The following is an 18962-nucleotide window of genomic DNA, read 5'->3' as shown; positions in this document are numbered from 1 at the left end:
TCCCACTATGCCAGGCTCTATTGTAAGCCCACACAGTATTAAATACTTTATTTATTACACTATTTTTTAAAATAGGTGGCATTATCACCCTCATTTTATAAGACTGGGGCACAAATCCATACTATGGTAGTAATTAAAGAACAGTAAGAAAAATTGTGCTATAAAGAGTGCAATATCTGATCTACCAGGGTAAGAGTGACCACTGGATAATGTTAGTCTTAAGCCTTAATGGCAATCTCAAAAATCATTAGTCATCTATATGTTTTGATGAATTACAATGTCTTTTTCAAATATTAAGTTTTATTGGAGTTACAGTACTGACACCCTAGCATTACTGTTAATCTAAACTAGTCAGATATCAGACATATCAGATGGCTCTATCTTCTATACTACTGTGTCTAAAACATCATTCTAATCATGTGGCTCCCCAAGATAAACTTCAAATCTCTGTGCCGGCATTCAAAGTCCTTTACATGCATTCCAAACTTACCTCCCAAAATCTCTCTGCCACTGTTTTAGTGTGTGTGTGGGGGGATCCTTTGTCTAAAAGCCTTTCAAACAAAGAACCAAAGGTGGGGGGGGGGGGCCTCATATGAAATCCCACATGTAAACATGCAGGGAACAGTGTTTACTTTTGCCTGAATTCTTAATTTCAGAAAAGATTTCAGAAAAATAAAAACTTTAGGTTGACAACATGGAATTCCTCTGTAGATTCAAGACAAAAAAATGGGGAAAAGGGGAACCCTAGGTACTTCTTTAATTTACCATGACTCACATGCTCACATGATTTGATCTTATGGAATCTAAATCCGAACTAAACAGCAATGCTAAAGATAAACAAAATAAAAAGATATCCATTTAGGATTCTTTCTCAGGCAAATTAAAACATAGAAGAGCAGAATCATATAAAAAAAATAGGTAAGAATGGGAGTACAGCCACTATAATAATTACAGAGGAATTTAAGGGATGCATTTTTGGGAAGAGATCAACACACTGAGTTCGGAATGATATTAACTGGTAACAGTTAATAAATATATTTTGTTTTGTACAAGGCAAACCTGATCAGTACAGTAGAAAAACATACCACACTGGAGTCTAAAAAAACAGGTTTAGAGGTTCACCTTTAATACATGTAAACTGGGGGCACCTGGGTGGCTCAGTGGGTTAGGCCTCTGCCTTTGGCTTGGATCATGACCTCAGGGTCCAAGGATTGAGTCCCACATCAGGCTCTCTGCTCAGCACGGAGCCTGCTTCCTCTTCTCTCTCTCTGCCTGACTCTCTGCCTACATGTGATCTCTGTCAAATAAATAAATAAAATCCTTAAAACAAAACAAAAAAGCATGTAAACTGCAGCAAATCCCTCCCTCTGAAAAATCAATTCATTACCTCCATAAGCGGAGATAGGACTTTGTAGGTTTGTTGTGAGGATCTAGTAAGCAAATACATATAAAATATTCTTAGGGGTGCCTGGGTGGTTCAGTTGGTTAAGCATCTGCCTTTGGCTCAGGTCATGATCCCAGGGTCCTAGAATCAAGCCCCATGTCTGGCTCTCTGCTCAGTGGGAAGCCTATTCCTCCCTCTCCCTGCTATTCCCCCTGCTTGTGTGCTCACTCTCCCCCTCTCTCTAGATGTCAAATAAGTGAAATCTTTTAAGGAAAAAAAAAAAGATTAAAAAATAATCTAAAAATAAAATAAAACGTTCTGTAAATGATAAGACTATATAAAATGTACAGTTTTGTGATCCAAGATCTTTATGGAAAGAAATATTGGAAGTTTTTAATACTAGCAAGTGACTTCTAATTAAGCTCTATATTTGATTTAGTTTTAGGGTACAGTTTAAGGGAGAGTAGCTGGAAACAACTACCTTTCAATGGCTTTTTGTGGATCTCAAGTGCTGCGAGGCTTTTCCAGTGAGGAAAAATGTGGACAGGTAGGTTGCTTTACCGTTCTACCATTCACACAAATGAGTGCTATCACAAGCAAAAGGCACCGTCAGCATGCTACCCCAGGTTCAGACTGCAAACAGGCTAAAGGTCTAAGCTGCATTGTCCAACATGGTAATAGCCACTAGACAAATGTGACTGCTGAGCACTTGAAATGTAACAACTCCAAATTAAGATGTTCTAATACACTCTGGGTTTCAAACTTAATATGAAAAAAATATATAAACTTTTACTAAGTTCTTACACTGACTACAAAATGAAATGATTTTCTGAATATACCAGCTTACCTCAATGTATTATTAACTTCATTTTTTTACTTATCTTAATGTGACTATGAGAAAATCTAGAAGTATATATATGTGGTATACATTATAGTTCTATTCAACAGTGCTGTATAGAGCAGTAGTTAACAAAGCAGGCTCTGAAATCATCACTTGCATTATATGCTAGCTCTTATGCTAATAGTTACACAATGCTAATAATTAAAGTCTAAAACTCAATCATCTAATCTATAAAAATGCAGATAATAACATCATACAGTTGTGGTAAGTAGTAAATAAGCTAATGAATATAACTTTTTACAGCATTTGGCATACACATGTTAAAGAGCCTGGGATACATGGGCTACACTGAGTTCCTCTAAACTTAAGAGAATAGGTTTCCTACTCCCTTCTAATCCCGACTCCCACAAAGGTTACATGGCCTGCAATCAGATGAGTGTTGAGTTGAAGAGGTCTTCTACCTTAGTTTGAGAATGCCAAGGATCTAAGAAAACACTGATCAAACGTTAGGTATAAATCTAGCATTACCTCATCTTTTACTCTTTCTGAGCAAGCCCCTTATTAACCTCACCATTTCTGCCTCATTCTCTACAATCTGTCTTTCAAAGTCTATTTTTCCCCCAAGTCCCTAATTCCATCCCAATACTGAAGTCAAGGCAGACCATTATGTGAATTCTAACTTCACACACATCTTACCTCCTCCACCCCACTGTGGCCTCTGGTTTCTTAAAATATTTACACCTCTGTGCACACCCTTCTTCCCTAACTCCCAGGTCTCTGTCTCTTCTCTTAAGAACCTCCACCTAATTTCTTTAACCAGTCTGCCCTCAGGCATCTTGACCTTCAATGCAAAAACAAACAAAAAATTATTCCCTCAACCCTATTACCCCAGTGATTATCTTCTTTCTCTATGAAGCCAAACTATCTTCTAAAACTATATCCCCAACAGAGATCTCTGTCTTTCCACATTAAAATAGGCATTTCTAACAATCAGTGTCAAGGTGACCTCAAGATAATTTGTAAAACAGAATTTATCTTCCTGTTCCCTTCCCCCTACCCTCTACTTCACTTTGCTATTTCCCTTAATAAACACTATCCTTTTTTTTTTTTTAAGATTTTATTTATTTATTTGACAGAGAGAGAGAGAGGGAGAGAGATCACAAGTAGGCAGAGAGGCAGGCAGAAGAGGGGGAAGAAGGCTCCCCGCCAAGCAGAGCACACAACATGGGGCTTGATCCCAGGACCCTGAGATCATGACCTGAGCTGAAGGCAGAGGCTTAACCCACTGAGCCACTCAGACGTCCCAATCCACACTATTCTTAATTAATAAGACCAGAAATCTCAATCTTCTTTGCCAGCAATCCCATCCTCCTTGTGTCTCTACTTCCTCCTAGTGCAATCCTGTGTATCATCCTAGAGCCAGTCCCACAGCCACTTGTAACATGGTCCTTTCGGACCACCCGATCAGGAAAGATCCTCTCCTCCCTCTACATTCCTAAGGAACTTGGTTCACAGTACTTGTTGCATGTTTATCACACCGTCCTGACCTGCATAACTTCTGAGCACAGGCAATTATATATTATGTATTTCTAGACGCAGCATGGAATAATCAGAGTATTTCACTCACAGTAATCACTTGAAGAATACTAATCAAGGGTCACAAAAAAAAATTTTTTTATCAGCATTTCAACGTAAAGCTTAGCTAGAGTGTCCTCCTTCCTGGCCAGTCACCACTGCCTTAATTCCCCCCTTTTATAAACTCTCTTTTACCTGGCTCCTGTCATCTCCTATCTCACCTGTATTTCCTAACCAGCCTTTTTTTCCGGACCTCATTCCCCAGAGCCTTCTATCATCACCATTTGGATAACCCGGAGGAAACTCACACTTAAACATGCCCCAAACTAGTCTCAGGTCTTTCTCTATTTGACGGTCGTTGTTCTTGTGTTTGATAGTAACAGTAACAGCTACCATAAGCAACTTTATATATATATATAAAATCCCATTTTAATCTTCACAACTGCCCTATCGTTCCTCTATCGCAAGTGGAACTTAAGTCTTCTAAGATGGAAGATCACAGGACTCAAGATCACAAAGCTAGTCCGGGACAGGTGCGCACGTTGGGCTGCGAAGGCCGTGCTCAGCCCGTCTCACAGGCGGCACGAGGATCCCGAGGTCGCGCGGGAAATCGCGACGCGTTCCACAGCCCGCGCACAATCCTCTCGACTGCCCAGATCTCTGAAGCTGGCCCCTGCTCTCTACAGCTCGAGCCGCGGCTCCGCCCCCGCACACTCCTGAAGCAGGGCGGAAGCTCCCGCCCGTCCGCGTCCGCCCTCCGGCCGCTCGGCTCTGGCCGCACCTGGACCTCTCGAGGGCGCTGCCCCCGCTCGTCGGGCGGAGCGCGCCGTCCGTCAGCCTGGCCCTGGCCCTGGCCCTGGCGGAGCCCTTCCCCCCGGCCCCCGGACGCGCAGGAAACTCGCCCCAGCACGCGACCGGTCTCTCCGCGCGGTGGCCCTCGCTCGCTCCTCAGCTCACAGGGCGGTCTCCACCGCGGCCCTCGGACTTCCGACTCCGCCGCGCGCCAGCTGCTCCACGCTGGAGCCCCCCGCCGCGAGAGGGGGCTGCCCTCCCGGTCCTGCCCCCGCAGGCTGCCCGAGTTCCGACCCGACACTCATCGCGGGCTCCTCCCCCTCCCGTTTCGGTGTCTTCCGCCGAGCTGCGAGTTCATGGGCTCCCACAGCCCCAGCGAACCCGGGAACCCGGCAAGGGCTCGGCCACCCGCGCACCGACTGCCCCGGGGCCGTGAGGGGTGCGGCTGACGTCACAAGCACCGAACGGGCGCGCGTCCGGGCTCCGGCTCCGTCCACACTCGCCGGCCGGGAACCGAACACGCCTGGAACAGACCGTCCGCACAGTCGCTGAAGGCCCGCGAGGCGCCGAGAAAAGAAGGCGAGAGTGTGCGGCCGGAGGGAACAGGATGAAGCCGCTCCCTTCGCGCGCCAGCCGGCCCTCCGCGGAGCCAACGGGAACTCCGGACGCGCAGATCGGGCCCGGCTCCCGACTCGAATTCTGAAGCGCCGCCGCACGTTACCGCCGCGAGGCGACCGGCGTCGTGAACGGCCACGCGACGAGGCTCGCTGCGAACAGCCTGACCTTCTCTCCGTCTCGGGTGAGCGCACGCGGCAGCCTGCGCCTCCTCGGCGCGTCCCCCCGCGCCTCCCCGCCTGCGGGCGCCCCCACGGCACCAGGCGCAATCACGGTCCAGCGGCTGTTCGCTTGCGCCCCGAGCGCGCCGCCACAGCACCCCACGCAGCCGGCTGCGGGCCGCGGCCGTCGCACGGCGCCCGCGGCACAAACTTGCAAGCCCGCCCTCAGAAGGCCGCGGCCGCGCGCTGCAGCGAAGCCCCCGCGGCGTTCAGTCAGGACGCGCCGAAGCGGTCCGACGCCCGCCGAGCCCCGCCGAGAGGCCGCGCTCCACGCGCGCGCCCGAGCCCGGCGGCGCCCGCTTCCCGCCCCTTCCGGGCTGGGGGCCGAGCGCGCGGGCGGCGCAGGGCTGCCGGAGGTGCCCTCGCGCCCAACCCGGCGAGCCGAGGGCAGGGGCTCTGCAGACCGACAAGAGGAGCATGAACGCCGTCAGGCGCACAACACTACCTTCTCGCGCGCGCGCGGGGGCGATGGCCACCCACGGGCGGACCAGCCGGGCCCGCCGAGCTCCCAGGATCCACCTCCCGGGCCCCGGACCCGCCCCCAGGCGTGCGCGGCGGGGCGGGCGCTGGGCGCGCAGCTCTTAGTCCCGCCCCGCCCAGGCGGCGTGGGATGGACGCTGCCCGCAGCCAATCGCCTGGCGGCGCGTTCCGCTCCGGACGCTTCCGCAAGCTGTGCGGCGCCGCGCGGAGCCGATCGCTGGCGCGGGGGCCTCCGGAGCAGCCGTCGCCCGCGCGCTGACGGGGTTCCGAGCGGGCCGCCGGGACTGAGGCGGCGGGTGAGTGGGCACGAGCGGCCGCGGGGGCTGGGCTGCTGTCCGCGGCGGGAAGGCGCTGTGGGGCAGGGAGGCTGGCGGGGAAGGTGGACTGCGGCTGCGTCGGCGGCTCCGGGTCGGCGGGCGCGGACCCGAGGGCCTCCGAGGCGCGTCCCGGGACCGCGTCGCTCGCCGCGGTCCTGTGGGCGGGGCGGCCGCGAGCCGGAAGGGCGAGTCTGAGGCGGGCGTGGGAGCCGCCGCGGCTTTCGCGGAGCTTCCGCGGGCCGAGCGCCCCCGCCGGGCGAGGGAGTCCCCGGGAGGGCCGTCGCCGCCCTCGAGGCCCCGGCGTGGGCAGAGCCGAGCGGCTCCTCACGGTCCGAAGCCCTGACGGAGCGCGGCGGACGCCCGGGAAGGCTTTCTGCCGTGGGGCGGGGCGCGCCCTGGGCCTCCGGCTCCGACGGAAATGTGCAGAGCTTTGCTGTTTTCCTTCCCACCGCGGACGGTGGACCGACTGTGCTGCGGCTCCTCGGAGCCCGGCCTGCGGCTTGGGAAGACGGGGACGCGGTGACCGCGCCTCCGGCTCCGCAGCAGCGCGGGCGCGCGGCCCCTCGAGCCCCGGCGCGTCCCGGCGTGTGCCGCTGCGCTCGCGGAGCCGGGCCGCGGAGCCGTGCGCTGGGCCGAGCGCGTGCGGCCCTTCGCTGCGGAAGCGCGTGCTGCACGGCGTTGGGAGCGATTCCTCGGCCGCGGCCGCTCGCGGGACCCAGCGGCCGGCGGCTTCTCGGACCTGTCGCGGGCGCGCCTCGCGGGCGGCCGTCCCCGGGGCCGGAGGACGTTCTTCGGGGCCGCTGCTGCCTTCGAGCGAGGCTGGGAACCGAGGCAGCGTCGGCATTGCAGTCCCGGGGGACTCATACCCCGTCTTCCTGCGACCGTCCTCTCCAGTGCCGTGGAAGGAACGACTCAGAAAAACCAAGAACTAAAATTTTAGGGGAGTTGAGGAGTTAGAGGAGGAAAGACTCGTTGCTGTGACTTCCCTTCTCATGAGACTGAGAAACCAACCTTCGCCCTTGGCCGCCGGGTTTCCCACCGCCGTGAGTTCTCCCAGGGTCAGTGTTTAAAGAGCGGGGACTTGCTCCTGACCGCTCTTTGGAAGCAGCGTTACGTTAGGTACAAGAGTCTGGCTATTCAGAAGACCGGCTGCATCCACTTTGCCTTTTTCTGTCTTTAATTCGATTATAATTAGCAAACGTAGGAGTATCAGGTGTGCGGGATAAAGATTTAACGACTGTAGGTTTCTCAGTGCTCATCAAGTTAGATAAACTAGTCTTGATCCCCGTTATTATTTCACCCATCCCCTCTCACCAGCCGCCTCGGGCAACCACCCCCGTTTGTTCTCTGTATTTAAGAGTGGTTTGGTTTGTTTTGTTTTGTTTTTTGGTCTTTTTGTTTGTTTTGATTCTTAAATTCCGTATATAAGTGAAATATATTGTTTGTCTTCCTGTAACTTACCTCACTTTAGCCTTACATCCTCTAGGTCCGTCCACGTTGTTGCAGATGACAAGTTTTCATTCCTTTTCATGGCTAAATAATGCTCTATTATACATATATTTGCATCCACACATCTTTATTCATTCACATGGGAGTGAACACTTGGGTTGCTTCCATATCTTGGGTATTGCAAATAATACTGCAGCTTTGTTTTTTTATGTTAGTTTTTTTCTGTTCGTACATTTTTCTCCTGAACTTTCACTTTGGTTTCATGATATAATAAAGTTTAGGTTTTCTCTTTCCGTTTGCGTTTTCCTGTCCATTATTTCATTTAGTAAAAACAACATGCTAGAAGACAAGCTTTAGGAAAGAGATTTTAATTTATTTTTTCAATAAGATCCATAAAAATAAGTGTTGTTTGTCTTACCCTGAAGTCCAATGTTAACAGTTATTTACTGCCTTCATTAGCATCTGCAAGTACTATGTTTTGGTGGGTGTGTGTGTTCTCTTACAGAACTAGAGAAAAATGATCCCAGTGACACTTAGTTTATCATGCCAGAATGAAGACTGTTTACGTTTCCAGTTATATCATTGTTAATTCATTTCATTGCTTTCCTGCAGAGCAAACATGAATGTTGGAGTTGCCCACAGTGAGGTGAATCCAAATACCCGTGTAATGAACAGCCGGGGTATGTGGCTAACATATGCCTTAGGAGTTGGCTTGCTTCATATTGTCCTACTGAGTATTCCCTTCTTCAGTGTTCCTGTTGCTTGGACCTTAACAAATGTTATACATAATCTGGTAAGAATTTCACTTTATACAAAGCACCTAAAAACCTAAGGTTTAGTATTTGTCAGGGACTGAGGGAAGAAGCAAAAGGGAGTTGCTGTTGAATGGGTACAGTTTCAGTTTTGTAAGATGAAAAGAGTTTTGGAGATGGATGGTGGTGATGGTTGCATATCAGTGTGAATGCACTTAATACCACTGAACTGTACACTTAGAAGTGATTATGATGCTACGTTTTATGTTATGTGTATTTAAACAATTTTTTAAAAAGTTTAAAGTTTCATGCTATAAAGAAGAAAAACACATGACTTAGTTTAATAGTTTTATTGAGATATAATCATATAGAATATTTAAACTTGCTGACTTACAGTTCAGTGATTTTTTTTTTTAATACATGTGACAATTTTGAAGAATTCTAACCTGGAATAGGATTATATTTTTTTCTATAATACTTAATATTTAAACATTGGGCCCTTTTTCTAAGTAAGGCCTCTTTTTTCTTCCTTATGGTTTTATGGAATCTAGAAAATAGTAGGTCATTTTAGCAAAAATTACAAGACACTAATTCAGGCTGTTACAATATATCGACTAACAAAAATGCTTCAGAAGTAATTATGGTTTTTGATTAACTGGAGACTAATAACCATCTTTGATTTCAATCCTTGTTAAACTTCAGTCCTTTCTAAACTGCTTGATAGTGACCTCTCTTATCTTTAACAGTCTAAGAAGGCAGAATGAAAGAGGAGAAATCCATTAGTTGAGTCTTATAATTGACTCCAGACTAATTATATTTTTAAAGATATCCAGAAAATGAGGAACATGGGATATTAAGGCAGGGAAATATAGGAGAAATAGTTCTTTTTTAAATTAATATTTTTAGTTCTTATCTTCTGAAGGGTATTTGAATTTGGAGGAGAACAAGGGTAATGTGGTGACAAAAACAAATAAATGTCATTTAGTCCATTTTATGTGATGGACTTTGGTAGGACTATTTTTAAGTAGTGACTTCTCTGAAATATTGTACAGGAGTTATATACGTTTTACTATATCTGTTTTACTATCGTTTTCTTTGGCTTTCATGAGATCACTTTTTCCTAGATATATTTCTCATTTTCCCTTTTCTCTTTCTTGTAAATTCTTCCTTCTGTTTTCCTCTCCTAAATATTTCTGCCCCCAAGGTTCAGTTCTTCATCTCTTTTTATTCTGTGTATTCTATCAAGATTACTTCATCCTTATTGCCAGATCATCTTGTACCTTAAGCCAAACGATTATAAATTGAACTCATTCCTGGTCTCTCCCTTACCACTCACAACCTGTTCCTCTGGCTTTTTTCCTGATCTAATCTAAAGGCACCACTGTCTGTCTGGTAAATCAAGCCAGATAGCTGAATGTCAAAGGTAAAGTGATTCTTGTAAAGAATTATCCAAATTGAGACTGTTTTGAGAGTAAAAGGGAGCGCTAATAAAAACTGTTCCAAGAAAATAAGTGTAAATCAGGACCATTCATGCTGTCTAAGATACGTGGTCAGTCTATTTTAGATTAACTCCTTTTCCTCTGCATTCCATATCCATTTAGTCAGAGCCCTGTGTTACTGCTTTACTGTCTCAGTTTGATCCCCACTGGGATTGCTATAATTTGTGCCCTTATTTTTTTCTCAGGTGGATTACTCTAGTAGATTAAATGGATTCCTTGATGTTCCGCTACCATCCTCCATTCCAATTTGGCAGAGAGTTATTTTAAAATGCACATATGCTCAAGTCATGCTCTGAGTCCTTCTATGAATCCTTATTATTTCATAGTAAAATAAGTTCCTTATGTGGCATACAAGACCAGTTGATAACAGTACAGTGTCAAGAAAAGGACTCAACCTTATCTCAATGCATCTCCAAACATGAGTATTGCTCTAACAGTAATGAAAATTATCTTATCTTTTTATTTTGGCTTAGGCTCTTTTCCCACTATTTTAATACCCTCCCTCAACCCTCCTCTGCTGAGCAGATTCCTACTTGTCCAGGAAAACTCGAATATCTCCATCTCCAGGAAGCTACAGAACTTCTATGCTGCATTCTTTTAAGTGTATTTGTCATAGTTTTATAATTAGGAATCTGTCTCCTTATTTCCCATATCTCTAAAGACCTATGTAACTGCTTGCTGAATTAGTCTGTGTTCTCATATAATTTTCCCTTCTCCAGTGGCACATGTATTAAATATACTTTAGAAGTTACCCTCTCCCCTTGCCCAGATGTTTTCAAGTTGGTTGACTGAGATTTTGAAATACAGTATGTGTCTCTGAACAAAGCATAGGTAATTGACAACTTGTTGGAAAGCACACTTTTGACTTATTAGTTCACCACACTAAAAACCTAACTACCAGCCATTGATGTAGCAATTAACATGACTCCAGATTTAAATTTCCTTTGAAGACAGAGTACATTAAACCAATAAAATATTAAATAGTCCTGAGCCCTTTTAAATGGGAAAATAGACCTACTTGTTATCCGTGGTTAGAAAAATTACTGCCTTTAACTTTCTGAACCATACAGTAGAAGCCAACAGTGATTGTTTGTATTCATTTTTACAGTGCTATAGTTCACTTTTAGAGGTATTAATATTTCACAGAATTCTCAGCCTAGCTTTTTAAAGAATGAAAATGTTCTGTATTTTTAGCCAGTAAATATTAACGGCTAACCATGAGCTACATATTTTCTTCCCCAATTTTTTTGATTTGGGTATAAATTTTCCATCACTAAATTTTATGGAATAACTATTAAAAATAATGGGATAGAAGATGTATGGTCAGATGAGATTTTATTCTTTTTAATTTTTTAATTAATTTTTTTTTTAAATTTATTTATTTGACAGGCAGAGATCACAAGCAGGTAGAAAGGCAGGCAGAGAGAGAAGAGGAAGCAGGCTCCCCACGGAGCAGAGAGCCCAATGTGGGGCTCGATCCCAGGACCCTGGGATCATGACCTAAGCCGAAGGCAGAGGCTTTAAGCCACTGAGCCACCCAGGTGCCCCTATATAAGATATTTCTGTTTGAATATTCTAAACACTAGTGATACATGTAATTTGAAGGAAGTAATGAGAGGATTGTTTTTCTCTTTGATGTTTCTAATACATGCATGGGTTAGAGTAGAGATTCTTAACTTTTTGGGTCCTATACTCCTCAGAATTTAACAGACAATTTCTGTTTAATTGTCTCCTGTAAAGCCCATGTGAGAATGGTTTCCTTGTGCTTACAGAATAAACATTCCTTAGCTTAGTGTCATCTTGGCTTAGTATCTAGTACTTGCTGCATACCAACCTTTGTTCCTGAGGTGTTCAGGCTAATGGGAGAACAAACATGTAAACAATGCTAACAAAATATATTGTGCTAGAAATAAAAGTATTTTTAATAAAATTCTATACAAGCACATAAGCTATTACTAATGAGGGAGGCTTCACAAGGAGTTGTCGCTTGACAAGAATGAGATAGTTGATAAGGTAGCATCATAGCTTTTGCCTCAGCAGCAAAGAACCTCCACATTGGCCATATACTCTGACTGTACCTTTGGTAGCGGTTTCTTCCCTACATTATAGTTGCTTCTGGATGTCTTTTTCTTACTGTCTCATAGAAGATTGCATTTTTTTCAAGGCTGTGGACGTTTCTTACTCAGTTTTATATGTGCATACATGTCATGTGTCCTGTACATATAAGCCATTTATTAAATGCTTTTTGACTTAAATCCAATAGAACAAGAGTGTGTTTCTGTATAGCTTAGGTGTTATTGTAGCTAAACAACTTTTGTAATGCCTGATGGAGTAACTGGAAAGTAGACTCAGTTTTGAAAAGAATGGCTCTCTTAACTTAGTTAATAATATAAAATTTCAAACCACTAATTTTTCTTTTTTTTCCATATATTTATTAAAAGTTGAAGAAGCAAAAAAGACACCTCATTGTGACTTCTAAGACGAAAACTGATGATAATATTTAGGCAAGAATATTCTGTTACTGGTGCCTCAGTGATCCATCCTGCAATGAAGTACTACCAATGATCTAAATAGAATCATAAAATCAAGGATACAAAATCTAGCATATATTGGTTTTTTTCCTAATGACAAAATTAGATGTTCAAACATATCCCCAGACAGAATGGATTTTAGTAATGTTTTATACTTTCAAAAAAGCTAACTTCAGGGCCACCTATGTGGCTTAGTTGATTAAACATCTGACTCTTTTTTTTTTTAAGATTTTTTATTTATTTATTTGACAGAGAGAGAGCACAAGTAGACAGAGAGACAGGCAGAGAGAGAGAGAGAGAGAGGGGAAAGCAGGCTCTCCACTCAGCAGAGAGCCCGATGCGGGACTCGATCCCAGGACCCTGAGATCATGACCCGAGCCGAAGGCAGCGGCTTAACCCACTGAGCCACCCAGGCGCCCCCAACATCTGACTCTTGATTTTGACTCCAGTCATGATTTTGGCATCCTGAGATTGAGCCCCGCATCTGGCTTTTCTCCTTCTCCCCCACCCTTTAAATCAATAAATAAATCTTTTTAAAAATTAACTTCAGAAGAAACACTATTGGGCACGGTGGCGATTTGAAAACCAAATTGAGTTGAACATTATATCTACTATATAACCATCTTTGTTGTGTTAGAAAAGAACCATGGAGACAAAGACAGTCTTAATATTTTCCAAACCATTTTCCCCAATGCAGAAATTTTATTATTATTTATGAATTTGTATGTTTTTATAATTTTGTAAGTATCATCAGATTTATTAATATGACCCTAAACATTCCTATACATCAGGGATAAGATACTCTTGTTTCCTGAGTGGGTGGCTCAGTTAGTTAAGCTGCTGCCTTCTCTGCCACTCCCCTTGCTTGCGCTCTCTGGCTCTGTCTCTCTGTCAAATAAATAAAATCTTAAAAAAAAAAAAAAAAAGAAAGATAATCCTGTTTCCCAATAGGAAAGGTATTAGAAAACCTAAATGTAATGATGTAAAGTTATCCTGATTTTGTGTGTGTGTGTATTTTCAGTTTAATAGAAGATGAAAACAGGTTAGTTTCAGTTGATCTTTTATTGGTTTTCACCAAATAATATTCATATGCCTCTGGAAGTTTTATTTTGCTTTGAAGAAACTGGCCACAGCCTTTCACAAATATTATGAAAGCTTAAAATTTGAGCTGTTAAGTTGAATCACCCATACTGTCATAAGCCCTCTGGAACTATCTTAATGCTTACTGACAAATACTAATTTTATATTTGGTATTGATTATATAACCCCTTGCTTGTTTTCCAGGGGATGTATGTATTTTTGCATGCAGTAAAAGGAACACCTTTTGAAACTCCTGACCAGGGTAAAGCAAGGCTCCTAACTCATTGGGAACAACTGGACTATGGAGTACAGTTTACATCTTCACGGAAGTTTTTCACAATTTCTCCAATAATTCTGTAAGTGGTGGAAATTTCTTAGGTATGAAGAAGATTGGGTAAGAGGGAGCGGTCCTTTTAGTAGGTTGAATTTCAATTAGAAACAATATTTGTTGAAACATCTACCAATAAAGAGCTACCACAGAGCATAAAATACAGGCAAAATTTTTAACAGCTGAAATGAACTGTTTTTACCTCAGTCAGTAATACATAGAGACAACATAGTGTGCCTATTAGTATGTTTAGATATTCTGGGTTATACAAGTCAAATATATCCTAGCTCATAGCCTTAAGTTGCTTACAAGAAAGCTAAAGATACCATCTTATCCCGTATCTTCCTAAACATGGATTTGGATGATTTCAGATGAATTTGATTGACCACCTCCCCCCTGGCCCTGCCCCCAATTTAGATGTTCAAACTCATTGGGAGACACTGCTGTATAGTTTATAGACAAGAGAAGTTAGGCTTTCATCGTAGAACAGATCTCGGTCAAATCCTGTGTTTATCACTCACCCTGCTTGGTTTGTTCATAAATGAAATTCTGACCACTAGTACATAGCTCAGTTTGATGCCATAAGAAATAAATGAGATAATACCTATCTGTAAAGCATTTAACCTTAAGTTACCTCCTTTTACCTGATATTCAGGGCCTTTCAGAGTGGTTCCTGCCTCGTTTTCCCTCTGTGTGACTATTTTACCCCCATCCACCTCCCATCTGGTAAAACTTTTCTAGCCAGCATTTCTTGAATACTTCATACATAGTCCTATTTCTGTGCCTTTGTTCAAATCATTTCTCCTACCCCAGATACCTTCTCCTTTCATAATTTATCATTCTTTCAAGATTTAGATCCTACCTCCTCAATAAGGTCTTTTCCTTAGCACCTATCCTTAAGTAATAATGGTCTGTTTTGAGCTTTAGTAGTTATTACATATCCCTTATTTATGCCACTTTGTATTATCTGTGATTGTAAATGATTTGTTTGTGCAAAGAATTTGTCAGTGCATAGATTGCTTTGAATCCCACACTCAGTGTAGTTGCATACGTATAATGGACATTTTACATATATCTTAGTCAAACACTGGGTACCTTATAGCTTATATATAGTAATGCATCCATGATAAAATCAGTGCAGTCTGGAATAACTGGGAAGATTTCTTGGAGGCTTTAGGATTCCTTAAACTAGAATTTTAGATAGATGAGCAGAAAAAGGAAGGCTCTTTCAAATGAGAAGAATAAATTGATCATAAAGTGATTTCTTTTTTCTTACATTGATAGCACTTTGAGGAAATTTTTAAAGGTTTTGTTCCAGCCCCCTATAAAATTAACATAAAAAGATTAATGATTTATATGATATAATAAAGATAAGTGCAGTAACAGGAATAATAGTTATACAAACAACCCTAAATTTGGATTTAAGCTCTACTGCTTACTAGCTGCATGACTTTTGGCTATTTCTTTGAAAGCCTCAGTTTCCTCATCTATAAAATGTTGAGGATTGCATTATAATTAATGTAAAAAGCCTGACATTTCTACTGAATTTTCAGTAAGAGCTATCACAAAATAGTCAACTAAAATGTACCTGTGTACAACATCCGTATTTCTAAAAATGTATTTTTGACCCACAGGTATGATTTCAAATATTCTGTGATTAAATTCCTTATATAACTGGAGAAACAGCATTAAAGCCATCTATATAAATTGATACTTTTCAGAGTGCTTTCATAGTTTCTTATTTGATCATCATTTGTCAGGTAGGTGGGGCATGCAATGTTATCCCAGATTTTTAGATAAAGAAATAGGTTCAAATGCGTTACCTTGTTTCAGTCTTACAGCTAGTTAGAGTCCAGAGCCCAGATAAAATCCTAAACTTCAATATAGGTCTCTTTCCGGTATACCCTTTGGTAACTGGAAATGGGCAAATGGAAATCTGGCATCTTGCAGTTAAATAATTCCCACCTTGGTTTTGCATCCCTTTGGAGGGTTGTCTTAAGTTTTCTAAGAACCTGTCATTTACACACAAAGTTAGTCTTTAATAAAAGACCTAAAGGGGGGGGGGGGGGGGGGGGGGGGGGGGGGGAGGGGGGAAAACAAGGGAGACATGTGCTACAGTATGAGAAACCATTCCAAGAAGATAAACTATTTCCAACATATCAGGTTATACATTAAACCCATAATGATTGTAGGAAATCAGATATGCTTACTAAATGCAAATGCAGATATGCTTACTAAATGCAAGCTATTTTGTTAGTGAAGGAAGTATAAAAACAGTCTTCAGGTATATGAAATGTGGAAGAAAGGGTTTAGACTGAAGGTTGAGGAGTATGGTTTATTTTTCCAGAAGTTCTGATTATAGTTTGTGAAATAGGTGGAAAATTATAGAATTCCTCAATTTAGATGATTCTGAAAATGATATATGGAGCTCTCTGTGATTTTTTAGTTATACCTGAAAATAGCTGTTCTTTTCTAACCATATTATACAAGATATTTTTTTCCCCTTATTAGAAATTAATGACAGTACTTAGAGGAAAGGCTACTAGGATACTTTCCTGTATACTCTAATAGTACTAATTAGATGAACAGCCATAGCAGAATAACTTCTTAGTTATGGTCAAGTAAAGTATGATATTTTAGTCTTTACATCTTTTCTATAGTAGGATACTCTCAGTGGCCAGATGATGTGTCTGCACTCTTGATGTACCCCTGGGTAAAACTAGACAATTCTCACTTGATGGTTTATGGTCCTAAAGGTAGCTTAGTCTTGTTAAAAAAAAATTCTCAGATGTTGAATGTCTTTGAATATGTACATATGTCCAATTCAGCAAAGCAGTTGGAATTTTACAGCAGTGTCTGTCAGTTTTCCAGTTAAATTGGTTGTCAACCTGTACAGCTATAATATGGAAATGAGAACATCAAAAGGGCGATCAAGTATTTGATTTCTTTCAAAGATACTGAATTGTACTAATGTATGAACACCCCATTTTTACAACTTTATAGCAGTAGTTTTTAACCTTTTGGTACATCACAAAGCCTTTGAAAATATGATAGATGCTTTGGATCTGGATCTTCTCTGCAGAAATACAAAACTGTACGTGAAATTGCCTTATACTTTAATGGATACTAAGTAGCAAACACCTTGTTTTCTTTTAAGATTTATTTATTTTGGAGAGGGAGAGAGAGAGAGAATCCCAAGCAGACTCGATGCTGAGCATGGAGCCTGTTGCAGGGCTTGCTCTCACCAACACCAAGATCATGACCTGAACCAAAACTGAATGTTGGACGCTCAACCAGCTGTGCTACTCAGGCGTCCCGCAAACACATTCTTTCAAATGCATTTAACATAATGGCAGAGATGTGAAATGTGTGTATATGCCTCCGTTAAATCACTTTTTAAATCCCAAATTAATTTAGGCCCCAAAGGTATTTATTGTTTCACTGGCCTTTTTTACCTTTAAATTTTTTACCAATTTTACATGTTATATATGTTTTTAATTTTTATTTCTGCAGATATTTTCTGGCAAGTTTCTATACGAAGTATGATCCAACTCACTTCATCCTAAACACAGCTTCTCTCCTGACTGTGCTAATTCCTAAAATGCCACAGCTTCATGGTGTTCGGATCTTTGGAATTAATAAGTATTGAAATGTTTTGGAATGGAACAAAAATGTTTACAGCTACTGAGTTTTCTGTAAGGAAGGAGTGGTTAGGAAACTGCACTGTTTCCATGATAATGTGAAATGAGAAGTATTTACATTGGAGGGCCAGTTGCTGGTTCTTCATATGCTGTTTTGAAGGGCAGATATTTACTATAAGATGCCTCTGTCTAATGCATGTGGTGTCTTTCTAAAGAGAGGCTTTACAGGCAGGCTGGGCAGGCCCAGCTTATAAGTTAAATGGCTGTAAAGTGAGGGTATAGTAGATAAATCCAAGGAAAGAAGAGATTTATAAGATACTAAGAACACCTTAGCTTATAATGAGTGGACATTATGTTAGGAGAAGAAAATTTCCAATCATTCAGTCAGTTTAAGCAGACATACATGTAAACCAGAATCATCTCTTTACAAGTTTATTACAGATCATTTTTATTACAGTTTATTACAGATCATTTTATATTCCTCTTGTGTTACATAAGAGGATATTTCCCTCTTGTTTTATACAAGCCAATCCCTACTTTATGATTGTAATTTTTTGGTTTTGCTGGCTCGACACTGTATTGAAGGATGAGGTCATTTTTACATTTATTAAGTTACTGTGAAGGTCCACCTTCATGACTGGTGATAGAAGACAGCCAGGCACCTTATAAAGAGCCTCTGAGTCAGACTTCTCATTTTGGAGCAGAGTGGGTTTTGTTGCCTTTCCAGACACAGGGCTGCTAATCCAGTGAAGAAAATAATTTATTTCACACAGTTAAAATATATGATAAGTTAAAGCTCTCTGCTTATTTAGTTGATCAATCTGATTGTGAAAGACTGCTGTTGTTTAGAAAAGGAAACAAAATGGACAGCTATTTAGCCGACCTGTGGTCTGGCAGAAACTGCTTCTCTAGCAGTAGTACCAAAGTAAATAATGGAGTCGTCTTTAGTGGGATTGCAGTAAAAAAAAAAAAAAAAATTTCTTTTCTTACACCCCCTGCTCTCAACCCCCATACTTTTCCCATTAATGTTTTGCCTTTCAATACATGAATTTTAGTGCAGATTAACCCAGAGTGGTAACTGTTTCCAAAGCAGCAACCACATTGAATTCTTGTGGCTTAGAGACACTTCCGATAGCTGGCATTAATTACAAGAAATAACTTATACTGCTTTGAGAAGGACATATGTCAAAAACAAAGTTCTGATACGGGATGAAACTGAAAAGTCCGCTAATATTTGTAAACAAAACTGAGTGAAAAGAGTTATAGACCAACTGAAAAATCAATTTGTTTCAATAAACTGACTTTTGGGGGCTAATGATCATTATTTTGTATTACAGAAGTACCGAGTTTAGAAATCAGTTGTGTAATAATGCTTTTGTATGTTTGTCTTTTCCCATGTATTTTTAAACCAGTAATCTATACTTGAATAAAACTTTTCTTTCATGTAAGATTATTGC

General features: G+C 42.3%; 2 protein-coding genes across 14 annotated transcripts in view; one reads left to right on the top strand and one right to left on the bottom strand.

Moving 5' to 3' along the window:
* PMS1 (PMS1 homolog 1, mismatch repair system component) overlaps positions 1-6122 on the bottom strand; it is an 85272-nt gene extending 79150 nt beyond the window's left edge. For 4 of the 10 annotated variants that reach the window (XM_059393028.1, XM_059393034.1, XM_059393035.1 and 1 more), the window contains exon 1: positions 4703-4792. The gene's annotated coding sequence lies outside the window, so the exon portion shown is untranslated. Of the gene's footprint in view, positions 1-1122; positions 1298-1865; positions 1972-4702; positions 4793-5375; positions 5466-5873 lie in introns of those variants that run through there. The other 6 variants (XM_059393032.1, XM_059393030.1, XM_059393037.1 and 3 more) reach the window with 6 other exon arrangements.
* On the top strand, positions 5301-18953 carry ORMDL1 (ORMDL sphingolipid biosynthesis regulator 1). 4 transcript variants are annotated; one of them, XR_009402994.1, is made up of 5 exons: positions 5301-5391; positions 8287-8467; positions 13741-13892; positions 15499-15624; positions 17378-17464. XR_009402994.1 is itself a non-coding variant. In XM_059393046.1 (4 exons), exons 2-4 carry the CDS (start codon positions 8294-8296, stop codon positions 17511-17513), a joined length of 462 nt encoding a protein of 153 aa, XP_059249029.1. In that variant the 5' UTR covers positions 5301-5391; positions 8287-8293; the 3' UTR covers positions 17514-18953. The 4 variants fall into 4 exon arrangements, 3 of the variants coding, with proteins under 3 accessions (XP_059249029.1, XP_059249030.1, XP_059249031.1); XM_059393046.1 differs by lacking the exon at positions 15499-15624 and having other exon boundaries at positions 17378-18953; XM_059393047.1 differs by lacking the exons at positions 5301-5391; positions 15499-15624 and adding an exon at positions 6114-6204 and having other exon boundaries at positions 17378-18953.
* Positions 18954-18962: the final 9 nt, after the last annotated feature.

This window comes from Mustela nigripes, chromosome 3 (genome assembly GCF_022355385.1).
Source record: "Mustela nigripes isolate SB6536 chromosome 3, MUSNIG.SB6536, whole genome shotgun sequence".
Lineage (NCBI taxonomy): Eukaryota > Metazoa > Chordata > Mammalia > Carnivora > Mustelidae > Mustela > Mustela nigripes.
Note: the sequence above shows the minus strand (reverse complement) of the source record. Positions and strands in the feature narration are given on the sequence as shown.